This window comes from Oncorhynchus clarkii, chromosome 15 (genome assembly GCF_045791955.1).
Source record: "Oncorhynchus clarkii lewisi isolate Uvic-CL-2024 chromosome 15, UVic_Ocla_1.0, whole genome shotgun sequence".
Classification (NCBI taxonomy): Eukaryota; Metazoa; Chordata; class Actinopteri; order Salmoniformes; family Salmonidae; genus Oncorhynchus; species Oncorhynchus clarkii.
The window spans coordinates 33,269,843-33,285,840 of NC_092161.1; the positions used below are offsets into that span (position 1 = coordinate 33,269,843).

At 41.8% G+C, this 15,998-nt stretch overlaps 1 protein-coding gene across 2 annotated transcripts; it reads right to left on the bottom strand.

Annotated features, from left to right (window-relative positions):
* Positions 1 to 647: 647 nt before the first annotated feature.
* LOC139367227 (tubulin, beta 6 class V) lies at positions 648 to 13,870 on the bottom strand. 2 transcript variants are annotated; one of them, XM_071105446.1, is made up of 5 exons: positions 13,734 to 13,870; positions 13,010 to 13,118; positions 8,553 to 8,663; positions 5,469 to 6,528; positions 648 to 1,098 (listed from the first exon to the last, which is right to left on the bottom strand). In XM_071105446.1, exons 1-5 carry the CDS (start codon positions 13,788 to 13,790, stop codon positions 1,074 to 1,076), a joined length of 1,362 nt encoding a protein of 453 aa, XP_070961547.1. In that variant the 5' UTR covers positions 13,791 to 13,870; the 3' UTR covers positions 648 to 1,073. The 2 variants fall into 2 exon arrangements, with proteins under 2 accessions (XP_070961547.1, XP_070961548.1); XM_071105447.1 differs by lacking the exon at positions 13,010 to 13,118 and having other exon boundaries at positions 13,734 to 13,842.
* Positions 13,871 to 15,998: the final 2,128 nt, after the last annotated feature.

Here is a 15,998-nt window from a genome sequence, read left to right on the forward strand (position 1 = left end):
CCAACGTTAGAACGCTTAGTCTATCTTTAAATAACTACTTTGTCACTTGGTTAAAATGACTAGCATTTTATAACAGCAGCATACCTCATCTTGAGGGAAGAAACGCCATCCCTTTATTGGTTATAAGAACATGTCTTATACAATATTACCAAACTGTAATAGCCCATAGGCTAAGGCTGCCATAGGCTGTATAGGATCTAATTGTGGGTGTATGTGGGTGTATGTGGGTGTATGCCATAACCTTTGTTAAAGGGCAAAAAGCATACCCCTTGTTGGCTCAAGCATCCAGAAAAGCAACAGCATCATTATCCTACTTTAGTTATTTGTTCACTATCTACCCACCAGAGGGTGCCATTCATGCACATACTCTATCTCCCTATGCAGTACCAATGTGCACCTTCCATTCATCTCCATTAAATACATATACTAAGTCACTCTTCCCCTTATTTGGCAATATTTTCATAACCCAGTCTGAGAGCCAGCACAGTCCTCCCTTAATAGGCAGTGGGTTTCTGCTAGAGTGAGGCTACAGAGACACATGGGAGGGTTACACTGGGTCTTTAACAGCTGCAAGTACTGTCTCTTTAAGACAGTGTTCGACAATTTCACCAACTGTAGTTATTTTCAATCTTCAAACTCACAACAAATTGACAATTTCAAGGAAACATTTATTGAGTTTTGATTCACATACTATTCAGACCCGAAATGCTCGAAGACAATTGCAACACCTTACTTACTAAAGCAAACTACTTGGTTGGTTGTTGGTTGTGACATACTGCAATCTAGCATTACTGTATCAGGTTCTGGCTCTAATGCAAGAACAGCTTTCTATAGAGAGTTCAATTGGCTTTCTTTTGCTCACATATTTGTTCTGCTGTCAACGATTCATTTCATAATTTCTGAGTCAGTGAATCCTTACAGGGACAAAACTTACAGTGTCTGATAATACTGAAACAATCACTACTAAAGTAAAAACACTGTCAGCTTCATTGCGGGATATTTCTGTTTCCAGTGCTAACGCCTTAGCTTTAGCTCAGTGAGATAACATTTTCTTCAAAGATGGGGGCTTCAAGCTATTGGGCTTCAAGGTTCCATTCCCTGTTGGATACAGGATACAGTTAACATGTATCAAGATCAAAGTGTAATAAATAGCCTGCTCATGCTAATGTAATACATAAAGTAATTCAGACACACGCACACACACACACACACACACACACGCACACACACACACACACACTGGAGTTGTTCTCAGGGTCAGTGCCAATGTAATTTGAGTGGCATGAAGCACTTCTGCAGCTGACTTCCCAGCTAACTGGCCGGGCCAAGATCGTTTGTGACACCAGCTGTGCATACCACGCCAAGCCCTTCCAACCACCACATCAGGTCAACGTACAGCCAATACCAATTCACTTCCTACCCATTCCCCATGGCCCTAACACTAAGATGTTAACAGATCTGAAGGATCTGTATACAGTAGGTGTAAGCAGTGTGGGGGAGCTTCCACCTTACAAACCTGTGAATGGTGTTAGGGCCAAGTACCCACTATTGGGCTGATATACTGAGAGAGCTTTTAAAATGAGATGGTGATCATGCTTAATCTTGTTCATATCACGGGGAAAGATTCACTTACTGTTTGCTTCATTTCCCTAAAGCACACAGCATGCACGATGCTTTTATTGTGACATTTAGTAAAGTTGTCTTTAAAGGTATAAACCTTTTCACACATGGTATCTGTTTCTCACTTCAATGCTTCCAAAATGTAGCACTAAGCTGACTCAGTTAGCTAGTACGTGTATGGCAGAAGACTCATTGAGGCCATGAATAGCTCTAAATAGTTTGGTGCAGACTGGAGGTCCCCTATTGTTAGCTTCACAGTTCTAAATGGAGAAAGCCTTGCTCAGCAGCTGTTGTGAGTAACTAGGGGTAGGAGGGGGATTTGCCCCCACCATAGGAACGTTGAAGCCTGTCTGCTGTGGGACATGACTGAGGCGGATATGAACAAAGCACTTGGGGTTTACAATGACTGGTTCCCTTTATTTGTTCCCTAAATAGAACTGCTAGGAAATCAAGTTCTAACCACAATAGAGGGAGAACGATTAGCAAGCTATTGGAAGTGTACTTCTCTGTATTGTCCATTATCAGTCATACCGTAGAGTGTCTGGAGCTATATCTACTAAGCATTTACACCAGTGTTGTTCTTTATTCATCCAGGAAGTCCCTTAAGGCTTGACACTTCCAATGGAACAAGTTACATTCTAAAAGGTATTCTAAAGAGTATAAAACACAAAAAGTTGAAGGTAAAAATAAAGATTAAGAGATGAATAAGGAAAAGTTCACCAAGACATTTTCATGTTTTGACTTCCATTTGCATTGCACTAGACTAGGGCAGAAGCTTAGCAAATCAGTTTCCCAATGTACTAATCAACACACATCAACCATCAAATATATAATGCCCACAACTGACCAACATGAATTGAGAAATGTACATACAGATTTGAATATACAGTTGTTCCATTTGATTTCAATCTCTTTTTGAACTAAACTTTCTATACATATTTGCCCATGGTAGAAGTGTTCAGAAAGTGGCTTTCAGGACCTGAATGCAAAAACAATTAGGAGATATATGTGCTCAAAGTTGACCTGTTTTGCATACCCCACCCTCCCGAGTGTCGCAGCGGTCTAAGGCACTGCATCTCAGTGCAAGATGCGTCACTACAGTCCCTTGTTCGAATCCAGGCTGTATCACATCCGGCCGTGATTTGGAGTCCCATAGGGCAGCCACAAATGGCCCAGCATCTTCTGGGTTTGGGCGGGGTAGGCCGTCATTGTAAATAAGATTTATTTTATTTACCATGAGACATCCATGTCTTCATCACTGGAACAATTAAACGGTTACGTTTGATATAATTTAAAAGCTTACAAACAGAGTTATATTATTATTTATTTATTTATCATCTTTAATGTCAATTATCTAAAAATGTGTAAAAGACAGCATACTCTTGTAGACCGAGGGGGTAATTTCAATCATAGAAATAGCATTCATAGAATGGACATACAGTGGGGCAAAAAAGTATTTAGTCAGCCACCAATTGTGCAAGTTCTCACACTTAAAAAGATGAGAGGCCTGTAATTTTCATCATAGGTACACTTCAACTATGACAGACAAAATGAGAGAAAAAAATCCAGAAAAATCACATTGTAGGATTTTTAATCAATTTATTTGCAAATTATGGTGGAAAATAAGTATTTGGTCAATAACAAAAGTTTATCTCAATACTTTGTCATTGCCAACAAAGGGTATATAACAGAGGTCAAACGTTTTCTGTAAGTCTTCACAAGGTTTTCACACACTGTTGCTGGTATTTTGGCCCATTCCTCCATGCAGATCTCCTCTAGAGCAGTGATGTTTTGGGGCTGTTGCTGGGCAACACAGACTTTCAATTCCCTCCAAAGATTTTCTATGGGGTTGAGATCTGGAGACTGGCTAGGCCACTCCAGGACCTTGAAATGCTTCTTACGAAGCCACTCCTTCGTTGCCCGGGCGGTGTGTTTGGGATCATTGTCATGCTGAAAGACCCAGCCAACCCAGCCATCTTCAATGCCCTTGCTGATGGAAGGAGGTTCACTCAAAATCTCACGATACATGGCCCCATTAATTCTTTCCTTTACACGGATCAGTCGTCCTGGTCCCTTTGCAGAAAAACAGCCCCAAAGCATGATGTTTCCACCCCCATGCTTCACAGTAGGTATGGTGTTCTTTGGATGCAATTCAGCATTCTTTGTCCTCCAAACACGACGAGTCGAGTTTTTACCAAAAAGTTATATTTTGGTTTCATCTGACCATATGACATTCTCCCAATCTTCTTCTGGATCATCCAAATGCTCTCTAGCAAACTTCAGACGGGCCTGGACATGTACTGGCTTAAGCAGGGGGACACGTCTGGCACTGCAGGATTTGAGTCCCCGGCGGCAATGTGTGTTACTGATGGTAGGCTTTGTTACTTTGGTCCCAGCTCTCTGCAGGTCATTCACTAGGTCCCCCCGTGTGGTTCTGGGATTTTTGCTCACCGTTCTTGTGATAATTTTTAGATCGAGGGAGATTATCAGTGGTCTTGTATGTCTTCCATTTCCTAATAATTGCTCCCACAGTTGATTTCTTCAAACCAAGCTGCTTACCTATTGCAGATTCAGTCTTCCCAGCCTGGTGCAGGTCTACAATTTTGTTTCTGGTGTCCTTTGACAGCTCTTTGGTCTTGGCCATAGTGGAGTTTGGAGTGTGACTGTTTGAAGTTGTGGACAGGTGTCTTTTATACTGATAACAAGTTCAAACAGATGCCATTAATACAGGTAACGAGTGGAGGACAGAGGAGCCTCTTAAAGAAGAAGTTACAGGTCTGTGAGAGCCAGAAATCTTGCTTGTTTGTAGGTGATCAAATACTTATTTTCCACCATAATTTGCAAATAAATTCATTAAAAATGTGATTTTCTGGAGAAAAAAAAATTCTCATTTTGTCTGTCATACGTGAAGTGTACCTATGATGAAAATTACAGGCCTCTCTCATATTTTTAAGTGGGAGAACTTGCACAATTGGTGGCTGACCAAATACTTTTTTGCCCCACTGTATCCCTTCAGACCACTGCAATTTAGCTGGTACAGAATTTAAATTGAATTGAAATATTAACTTCAAAAGATAGATTAACTACAAAGGTGACCGCCGGTCAACCCACCATTGAATGTCAACTTAAATGGGAATGTATATTCTAGTAACTGTATTTCTATGATTTCAATAGGTTTCCTATAGAAGATTGACACTGTAGATTAAAACAACATTTTCTGATGTGGTGGCCTCCAATAATCTTTGTGCTACCATTTTAAAGTTGAAATGTTATTCCCATTTTAGTACATTTGTCAGCCAAAACATTACACCCAACATGAAAACATTCTGATGATGTAAAATAATTTAAGTTAAAATAAATTATTAAGATGTTAGCAAACCTTTCTCATAAGCTTTTAAACGATACGAGACTCAACATTTAATCTTTTCCAGAAATGAAGGAATGGATGTCTCTCGGTAGGGTGAGGTATGCAAAACTATCGACCACCTCCATCCCCTAAATGTTTTGGAATTCCAGTCCAAAAAGTTACTTTCTGACCACTTCCACCAGTGTCAAATACGTATAGAAAGTTTTGTTCGAATCAAAAAGGGTGCAGTCAAAAAGTGATCGAAATCAAATGGAACGACCCCATACATAACATATCACACAATGGAAAACTGCACTAGACGAAAACTTAACATACAACACATTCAAAGCCTTTAAAAAGGCTTTATTTCCACCACTGCTTCCGAGACCTCTGGGCATAAAACAGTACACATCAAAACACATGTTAAATAATATATATATAATAATAATAAATAAAATATTATTATTTTTTTTTTTTTACAAACAGGCAACGTTATCCTTACTCATTGAGTTCTTCTTCCTCGTCGTCGAATGTCTCTTCCCCGTCATTAGCCGTGGCCTCCTGGTACTGCTGGTACTCAGACACCAGGTCGTTCATGTTGCTCTCGGCCTCTGTGAACTCCATCTCGTCCATGCCCTCCCCGGTGAACCAGTGCAAGAAGGCCTTGCGGCGGAACATGGCCGAGAACTGCTCCGAGAAGCGCTTGAACAGCTCCTGGATGGCCGTGCTGTTGCCGATGAATGTGGAGGCCATCTTAAGGCCGCGGGGCGCAATGTCACACACGGCCACCTTGACGTTGTTGGGGATCCACTCCACGAAGTAGCTGCTGTTCTTGTTCTGGATGGCCAGCATCTGCTCGTCCACCTCCTTCATGGACATGGGCCCTCGGAAAACAGTGGCCACGGTGAGGTAGCGGCCATGGCGCGGGTCGCAAGCTGCCATCATGTTGCGGGCGTCAAACATTTGCTGAGTGAGTTCGGGCACTGTCAGGGCGCGATACTGCTGGCTCCCCCTGGCGGTTAGTGGTGCAAAGCCAGGCATGAAGAAATGTAGGCGGGGAAAGGGCACCATGTTGACGGCCAGTTTGCGAAGGTCGGCGTTGAGCTGGCCAGGGAAGCGCAGTGAGGTGGTCACACCGCTCATGGTGGCCGACACCAGGTGGTTGAGGTCTCCGTAAGTGGGTGTGGTCAGTTTTAGGGTACGGAAGCAGATGTCGTAGAGTGCCTCGTTGTCAATGCAATATGTCTCATCCGTGTTCTCCACCAGCTGGTGCACAGAGAGCGTGGCGTTGTACGGTTCGACCACCGTATCAGACACCTTGGGTGAGGGCATGACGCTGAACGTGTTCATGATGCGGTCGGGGTACTCCTCACGGATCTTGCTGATGAGCAGGGTGCCCATGCCTGAGCCCGTGCCCCCACCCAGGGAGTGGGTGAGCTGGAAGCCCTGGAGACAGTCACAGTGCTCACACTCCTTCCTCACCACATCCAGCACAGAGTCTACCAGCTCTGCTCCCTCAGTGTAGTGGCCCTTGGCCCAGTTGTTCCCCGCACCCGTCTGCCCTGCAAGGACAGCAAAAAGGGATGAACATTTTCAGTTAAATCCTACCTATCCTATCCTAGCATCCCTTAGGCAAGAATGTAGGTTGAGTCTGGCATTTGTACAAGCTTCATGTTCTGTCAAATAGTTGTCCATTGTCTCCCCGTAGCTGCTAATGAAAAGGTAAATGACTAAGGCCATGTATCATGCATCTCCTGACAACTTCTGCTGGGACCGCCCCACTTGATCCATCCCAGTCTTCATTAGGTCATGCAATGGAAAACTTCTAAAAAATTAAATGAGTGTTTCTTATTGGACAAACCTAGGTAGTCCCTCCCTGTTTCACTCAGCTTTTTACATTTGATGCCTAATGGTGCCTAATGACTATATCCACCTCCTGAAAAATACCGCTGGCACCACCACACTTGAACCCAGGTAGGAATGTTTGTACTGGGACTTCGAACAGAAGAAAACTGTCTGTGAGGGACTTCCTTCACTTGTCCAATGAGAAACTCTAATTTCTGTTCTCAATTGCAGAACATTTTAAAACGTTTTCCAATTGTGTGCCCTAATGAAAACAACTGGACTAGGACAACATATGGATTGATGTGTGCTGATTGAACGATTTAATTCACAACTGTAGATCACTTAATTCCATTTTGTTTTTGTATGACAATCATGTGTAGTTTAGTCACATGTCATATATTTGGTTTGTACTAGACAACACAAGATAGCACGCAAGTCCTTGATGTAGATTGACAATCAGTTGTTATGTCTGTAGAGGATCCCATTTTAACAGCCTCACATATTCACGTTTACCTCACATATTGCCCATTCAAGCTTAAACAGTCTGTATATGCTGCTATCAAATCCTTGAAGGATTTCCCTATCGTTACCAATTAGAGATGGGTGAAAACGTGCAACTAAAGTAAATACCCTCCTAAGAAACAACCTGCCATCCATTTTGAGAGCACTGTTCAGAACCAAAACATCCATTGCTTTGATGCAATGGCTCATCTAGGGAGCTTTCAGGGGCTTTGTGTTATAAACTTGATCAATTCTGATCCCCAGGGCCCAGTTTTTCAAAAGATATCGGATTTAGACAATCAGACAGGATTAAACGTCAGGTTTAATTGGGTTTTTCAAAACTGAAAATGTTGATTCTGATCCTGCAGGTATGGATTTGGATTTTGTAATCCAATTTTACCTTTAATCAGGATTAAATGTTGTTTTTTTGCCTTTTTCAAATAAGTTTTGATGCCGAAAATCAGGATTATCTTGATCCCACTGGATGGCTGGTTTCAGGTTGTATTTAGAAAGGTTAAAAGCACCTCACCTAAGACATTGCAATGAAACTAAGGAAAGGCTAAAAATAAACAGTATTACATTTGAAAACCAGCAGTTTATGTAGGTGGTCAGTTGTTATATTGAGAAGTATCAAATAAATGTATGTACTTACTTGTAAGTGATATGCAGGCTAATTTATGTTTTATTTCTATCTCAGGTACCTTTATTTGTGTAGTTTACTCCTCTCTGTTTCCCTATGACAGTGTAGAAGTAGTACCATAACCTGTCCAGTAGATGGCAAGGTGTAGGTTTGTTCGAAATACTGAGAATCCGTATTCTGTGATCTTGATATTGTGGTATCTGGATCAGAATGATATTTCCGATTATGTTCTGAAAAACTGGCTCAAAAACAGCCAGCACGATCTGATCCTGGATTGCAAAAAAGACAAATACAGAATCTGGAACATTCTGATCCAGATTCAAAGTTTTTCAAAAACTGGGCCCAGTAGACCTCACGTGACCGCCGCAAAACCTCATGCTGTGTGTCTTTGATATCGAAGAAACAATGAAAACACTTAATGGTACACATACCTAAAAACAGCCATTTTGAATCAGTAGGGAAAAAATATGTGTTTGCTACATAGAGACAAAATAAGCCATATAATAGGATATTATAAATGCTCTAAGATGCATATAATACCTAATAACAATGCATTATTTAGCTGTTGACTTTAAGTAAAGTGTTACAGTGTCCACTTACCAAAGATAAAGTTGTCAGGTCTGAATAGCTGTCCAAAAGACCCCGACCGGACACTGTCCATGGTCCCAGGTTCCAGGTCCACAAGGATTGCTCTGGGGACATACTTGTGTGCTAGAAAAAAGACAACCAAACACCAAATACAGATTTGAATACATTTCAAATGTATCTGAATGCATGGTATTCTACTGTAGGCTGTTTCACAAGCAAGACTTTGTCAGGTATGCCAATAACCTATTACCTAAACCACATTCCTTATTTTAGGCCTTAAGGAATTGCCAACAACCTGATAACATTTTCCTTTTCAATGCGGCCTGCCATCTTTCCCTCACACTGAATATTTCAGTCCTAACTAACACTAACTTTAAAGGCTGAATGAATACAAAAGGTGTACATAGATGCGTCAGAAATAATGTATTCACATCATGCTATATAAAACAGCCTGGTCTCATAGACTATACTTAACATAGTAAATAACAATCTAAGCAACAATCTAAGCAACAAAAAAAGCGATAGATTTTTGCATTGGATGCATCTCAGTAGCGTCCGAACGGTTTTGCTCAACGACCCCCACAGGCGTCAGTTGACTCGTCTGACGTCGGTACCATCGAGGTGCCAACTTCTGTTTGTAGCGTCCGAAAAGTTTGGGCAACACACTAATCTCCCCTAATGTCAAAGGGAGATTCTCACAAACACGATGGTGTTCTCAGTTTCGCTTTACGACCCCCATAAGTGTCACGTGACTTGTCGAAAGGTCCCCCAAAAAAATATGGAAGAATGAAGGTCGTTTTGTGCCTACCCAAAAAATGGGTTAAATAAATATCCCAGCAAAAAAAAGCAAACTTAGCATGTGTAAATATTTATATGAACACAAGATTCAACAACTGAGATATAAACTGGACAAGTTCCACTGACATGTGACTAACAGAAATGGAATAATGTGTCCATGAACAAAGGGAGGGGGGGGGGTCAAAATAACAGTTAGTATCTGGTGTGGTCACCCGCTGCATTAAGTACTACAGTGCATCTCCTCCTCATGGACTGTACCAGATTTGCCAGTTCTTGCTGTGAGATGTTACCCCACACTTCCACCAAGTCACCTGCAAGTTCCCGGACATTTTTTTGGGGGGGGGGGAAAATGTCCCTAGCCCTCACCCTCCAATCAAACAGGTCCCAGACGTGCTCAATGGGATTGAGATCCGGGCTCTTCGCTGGCCATGCAGAACATAGACATTCCTGTCTTGCAGGAAATCCCGCACAGAACGAGCAGTATGGCTGGTGGCATTGTCATGCTGGAGGGTAATGTCAGGATGAACCTGGAGGATGGGTACCACATGAGGGAGGAGGATGTCTTCGCTGTAACGCACAGGCTTGAGATTGCCTGCAATGACAACAAGCTCAGTTCGATGATGCTGTGACACACAGCCCCAGACCATGACAGACCCTCCACCTCCAAATCGATCCCGCTCCAGAGTACAGGCCTCGGTGTAACGCTCATTCCTTCGACGATAAATGCGAATCCGATCATCACCCCTGGTGAGACAAAACTGTGACTCGTCAGTGAAGAGCACTTTTTGCCAGTCCTGTCTGGTCCAGCGACGGTGGGTTTGTGACCATAGGCGATGTCTGGTGAGGACCTGCCTTACAACAGGCCTACAAGCTCTCAGTCCAGCCTCTCTCAGCCTATTGTAGACAGTGTGGGTACTGATCAAGATCAGCTGTCCGTCCTGTCTCCCTGTAGCGCTGTCTTAGGCGTCTCACAGTACGGACATTACAATTTATTGCCCTGGCCATATCTGCAGTCTTCATGCCTGCCTTCACACAGATGAGCAGGGACCCTGGGCATCTTTCTTTTGGTGTTTTTCAGAGTCAGTAGAAAGGCCTCTTTAGTGTCCTAAGTTTTCATAACCGTGACCTTAATAGCCTACCGTCTGTAAGCTGTTAGTGTCTTAACGACTGCTCCACAGCTGCATGTTCATATATATATATATATATATATACACATATATATACACACACACACACACACACACACACACACACACACACACACACACACACAGTTGAAGTCGGAAGTTTACATACACTTAGGTAGGAAAACCTTGATTTTCACCACTCCATACATTTCTTGTTAACAAACTATAGTTTTGGCAAGTCGGTTAGGAAATCTACTTTGTGCATTACAAGTAATTTTTCCAACAATTGTTTACAGACAGATTATTTCACTTATAACTCACTGTATCACAATTCCTGTGGGTCAGAAGTTTACATACACTAAGGTGACTGTTCCTTTAAACAGCTTGTAAAATTCCAGAAAATGATGTCATGGCTTTAGAAGCTTCCGATGACTCAATTGAGTCAATTGGAGGTGTACCTGTGGATGTGTTTCAAGGCCTACCTCCAAACTCAGTGCCTCTTTGCTTGACATCATGGGAAAATCAAAAGAAATCAGCCAAGACCTCAGGAAAACAATTGTAGACCTCCACAAGTCTGGATCATCCTTGGGAGCAATTTCCACACACCTGAAGGTACCAAGTTCATCTGTACAAACAATAACACCCAAGTATAAACACCATGGGATCACACAGCCGTCATACCGCTCAGGAAGGAGACGCGTTCTGTCTCCTAGAGATGAACGTACTTTGGTGCGAAAAGTGCAAATCAATCTCAGAACAACAGTAAAGGACCTTGTAAAGATGGAGGAAACAGGTACAAAAGTATCTATATCCACAGTAAAATGAGTCCTATATCGACATAACCTGAAAGGCCGCTCAGCAATTAAGAAGCCACTGCTCCAAAACCACCATAAAAAAGACAGACTACCATTTGCAACTGCACAAATATTGTACTTTTTGGAGAAATGTCCTCTGGTCCGATTAAAAACATAGAATTATTTGGCCATAATGACCATCGTTATGTTTGGAGGAATAAGGGGGAGGCTTGGAAGCCGAAGAACACTATCCCAACCGTGAAGCGCAGGGGTGGCAGCATCATGTTGTGGGGGTGCTTTGCTGCAGGAGGGACTGGTGCACTTCACAAAATAGATGTCACCATGAGGAGGAAAAATAAGTGGATATATTTAAGCAACATCTCAAGACATCAGTCAGGAAGTTAAAGCTTGGTCGCAAATGGGTCTTCCAAATGGACAATGACCCCAAGCATACTTCCAAAGTTGTGACAAAATGGCTTAAGGTCAACAAAGTCAAGGTATTGGAGTGGCCATCAAAGTCCTGACATCAATCCTATAGAAAAAGCGTGTGCGAGCAAGAAGGCCTCCAAACCTGACTCAGTTACACCAGCCCTGTCAGGAGGAATGGGCCAAAATTCACCCAACTTACTGTGGGAAGCTTGTGGAAGGCTACCCGAAACGTTTGACCCAGGGGAAACATTTATTTAATACATTTTAGAATAAGACTGTAATGTAAGAAAATGTGGAAAAGTCAAGGGTTCTGAACACTTGAATGCACAGTATATTTCCGGAGCTTTCTTATATCTCCTAGATATAGGACAGACACTTCAAGAGCTTGTTTCTTATGATTTTTGTTTTTGCCATTCATGAATGGGTTATTCAATGCATTTCTCTGGGCTATAGTAGTAAAAGGCTAAATTCAATATTATATCAAATCATTTGTTCATATATATTTTTTGGTACCTAAAGGAGTCCTTAATTCAATAGCTAAATGATCCATAGTATGACCATCTTAAAATAATTCCATTGTTAGAATCCCCCCATTGTTGTGCTATTCCTCCGCGTCATCCTTAAGTTTCAGCATGATAATGCACGGACCCATGTTTCAAGGATCTGTACAACATTTCCTGGAAGCTGAAAATGTCTTAGTTCTTCCATGGCCTGCATTCTCACCCATTGAGCATGTTTGGAATGCTCTAGATCGACGTGTATGACAGAGTGTTCCAGTTCCCGCCAATATCAAGAAACTTTGCACTGCCATTGAAGAGGAGTGGGACAACATTCCACAGGCCACAATCAACAGCCTAATCAACTCTATGCGAAAGAAATGTGTCACGCTGCACGAGGAAAATGGTGGTCACACCAGATGTGGACTGGTTTTCCTATCCACAGCCCTACCTTTTTTGCTAAAGGTATCTTTGACCAGATGCATATCTGTATTCCCAGTCATGTGAAATACATAGATTATGACACAATGAATTCATTTCCATCTACTAATTTCATGATATGAACTGTAACTCATAGCATTTTTTAAATTGTTGCTTGTTGCCTTTATTTTTGTTCAGTTTAATTGGAGTGTTCCGGATTTACATCTACCACTGAGTTCAGGGTGCAACAAAAGGTGGCAAAAAGGTTATGGCAATTTATCAAAGCACCAGAAGTAAGGACCCTGTAGCAGGCCACGAGTGCGCTTATGTTACATGCTCTATGCCTTTAACAATTGGGAACAACTTGGAAGCATGATGACTCATTCTACCACAGACACACTTACCGGACGCTTCGTTGTAGTACACACTAATCCTGTCGATTTGAAGCGATGAGTCACCCACATAGTTTCCTGCCGGATCGATGCCGTGTTCATCGCTGATAACTTCCCAAAACTGTCGAGTTATCAACGTGAGGAAAAAAGGTTACAGTTAAATATGCTAAAGTTATCAAGGCATCATGAAAAAACGATTGGACATTGTGCATCCTTCGGTCTTATTTGATGACTGAAGCACACTCAACTGCTGAAATTGATAGACTCGCACAGCGCGAATTTCATAGCACTCCATGGCTGAACGCTAGGGACCGTTCTGAAGTTTATTATAGGCTAAATAGATTTGTAATTAAGCGATGGCAATTTACATTTTCAAAAGGCAAAGTCGCAGCCTATGACCCAAAGCATGGGGTCATATGCTATACAACACTGGCCTACAATTAGCCTATAAATTTGTCACATCAGCTTCTAAAAATTGAGGCTAATGCCACACACGGTATTTTCGGAGTTAAAAGACATTCCGATCATTCGTCATCCGTTGTCATTCATCTGGCAACGGATGATTCCCATTGAAAAAACATTGGTGGCAGTAACAAAAAATATTGGACAAAATCCGTGTGCGATGGCATAATAAAGTTAAGAAATTGTTTTTCTACACAAAACATGCAAGGTGTTAATTCAAATAAAAAAGTAATTCTTAATGAAAAAGTAATTCAGTTCAATGCTCTCTACTTGCCTTGGTGCCAATCTGATTCCCACATTGTCCGGCTTGTATGTGAACTATTTCTCTCATTCTGTCTGTGTGCAAAGGTGTCTTGGCGGCTGGAGTGTGTATGCAGCCTGGTAAACTCAACTGATTAGCAGGCGCGCTAAATTCCTGTTCACCTCTGCCGAACTTCCACGCCCAGTAGGGCTGGCTGGACAAGTGAATGACACCCCAGCTGTGCAATAAAATAGTGAACCGTTATCTTCCATCCCATCTCCGTTCTCACAAGAGAAGTATATTAACAGGCTTAGTTTGTTGAAATAATGTATCAATTCAATTGTGATAATTAGAGTAGCCGAGGCTGTATTTGCTTTAGGTCTTGCACCATTTCAAGTGTTAAAGTTAGAAGTTGAGCTCACTACACTCATTCATTATAAGTGTAGTTCACTTGGGTACAAAAATATCAAAATACACATAATATACCTTCAGGAGGTACACATATGATCTAACATGGTACTGTTTGGTACATTTTAGGGTACATGTGCGGCTAATCTAGTAATTGTACATTTTTGTACCAAATATTTTGATTATAAAAAAGGTATAATTATTGGGGGTGTGGTTTTCAGTTATTTTTGACCACCTGTGAGTTGAAGTGTTGTACCAGTTTAAGTGGTCTGCTATATTGCAAGTTTGAGCATGTCTGCTGACAGTTCTGAAATCTTTATATAGACTTATGTAATTTTGTAGTGAGCTTAACCCAACACTGAGCAACTTAGTTAAGTACAGACCTCTTGGTGTAATGGTTAAGGTGTTGGCTTGACAGTCGCTGGAGTCAGGTTCGAATCCCAGTTGGGGCTACCCTCTGAATTTGCTACGTTGTTGTCAGAAGTGGGATGGTGAAGTGTAAGGGACTTAAGTTAATATTTGCCACTTAAAAGGTACAAACTGCAAAAAGGTACAATGGATGTACCTTACAGGGTGTGACAAGAAACCCATCACACAAAGGAAGTACATGTTGCACATGTGAAGCGTTTCAGGAAACTAGGTGTATGTCGCAAGTCACAACTCTGGAACTTTCATGTGCCTTAATAACAAACTTGGATGCCCTCTGTAAATACGAATAAAATTGTTAAATTACGAGCCTTGTTAGTTAAGCCACCGAAAAAAGGTAGCTGCCATGATTGGCTGAGATAATGAGTGGGCTGGACATGTCGAGAGAGGAGTTCGGATTGGTCTGCCAAATAGAAGGCTTCTGTCTATTTCAGCTGGTCAGTCTGCGTTGGTAATCCTGTCGAACGCAGCTTTTTTTATGTATCATGTAGTGGAGCTGCATAAGTGTTGCTCTCCGCTTTCTGGAGAATCGAATTTTGAGACGAAAAAAAAAAAAATGGTTACCCAGACTATTTGCATTGTGTGCCACCCCCCCACCTCAATAAGACTGACTAACAGGTGTCTGTCTGTATATAGCCTTGCTACTCTTTTTTTTCAAATGTCTTTTTACGGTTTTATTTCTTTACTTACACACACACTTTTTTTTCCCCCGCACCATTGGTTTGCCTGTAAGGAAGCATTTCACTCACCTGTTGTATTCGACGCACGTGACAAACTGATTTGAAAACACCCGTCTATGGATTACATCTTCAAACTAAGGGCATCTGTGACAGGGAGACGCGTCCATCATGCATGATGTTTTATACGGGTAAGATAGTCAAGCTAGCTACATTTTCAGATAATACACATTCTAATTGACAGAAAGTGGTTTCATTTCAAGCTAAAGTGTACTGTTAGCTAGCTAACGTCACGTGTATGACATTATTATTCGTATCCCAGAGCCATTTTCTTTGCTAGTTAGAGCCTAGCAAGCTAACATTGAACCTGGTTGGTATGCTCCCAGCAGATTCATGCAGGGTAGTAGTGCCAAATCATGTCGTTATGTTCATTGTTGTTTATCTAACTTTAGCTGGCCAGCTCGTTAGCTAACATTACGTGTGTGATCTTACATTGTTTACCTAGCTAGCTACTGGTCTTAAGCTAAGGTGTACAACACCCGTTGAATATGGACTGTGTCAGTAAACTTCAACAAAAAAAGCACAATGAAATTGCCAGCAGAGCTGGTCTGCTGTTTGTTATCCAGAGTTAAACAAATCGCGCCAAGTGTGCGCTCTGAACGCGCAGAGAGCGAAACGAGATGGTGGGGCTAAAGCTTAAGAGGGTGTGAGCAATGCCATATGGGTGTAGACTGAGCTCGTCTCTAGATACCAAAAGATTCAAAGGCCACTTTCTCAATGAGTTTAC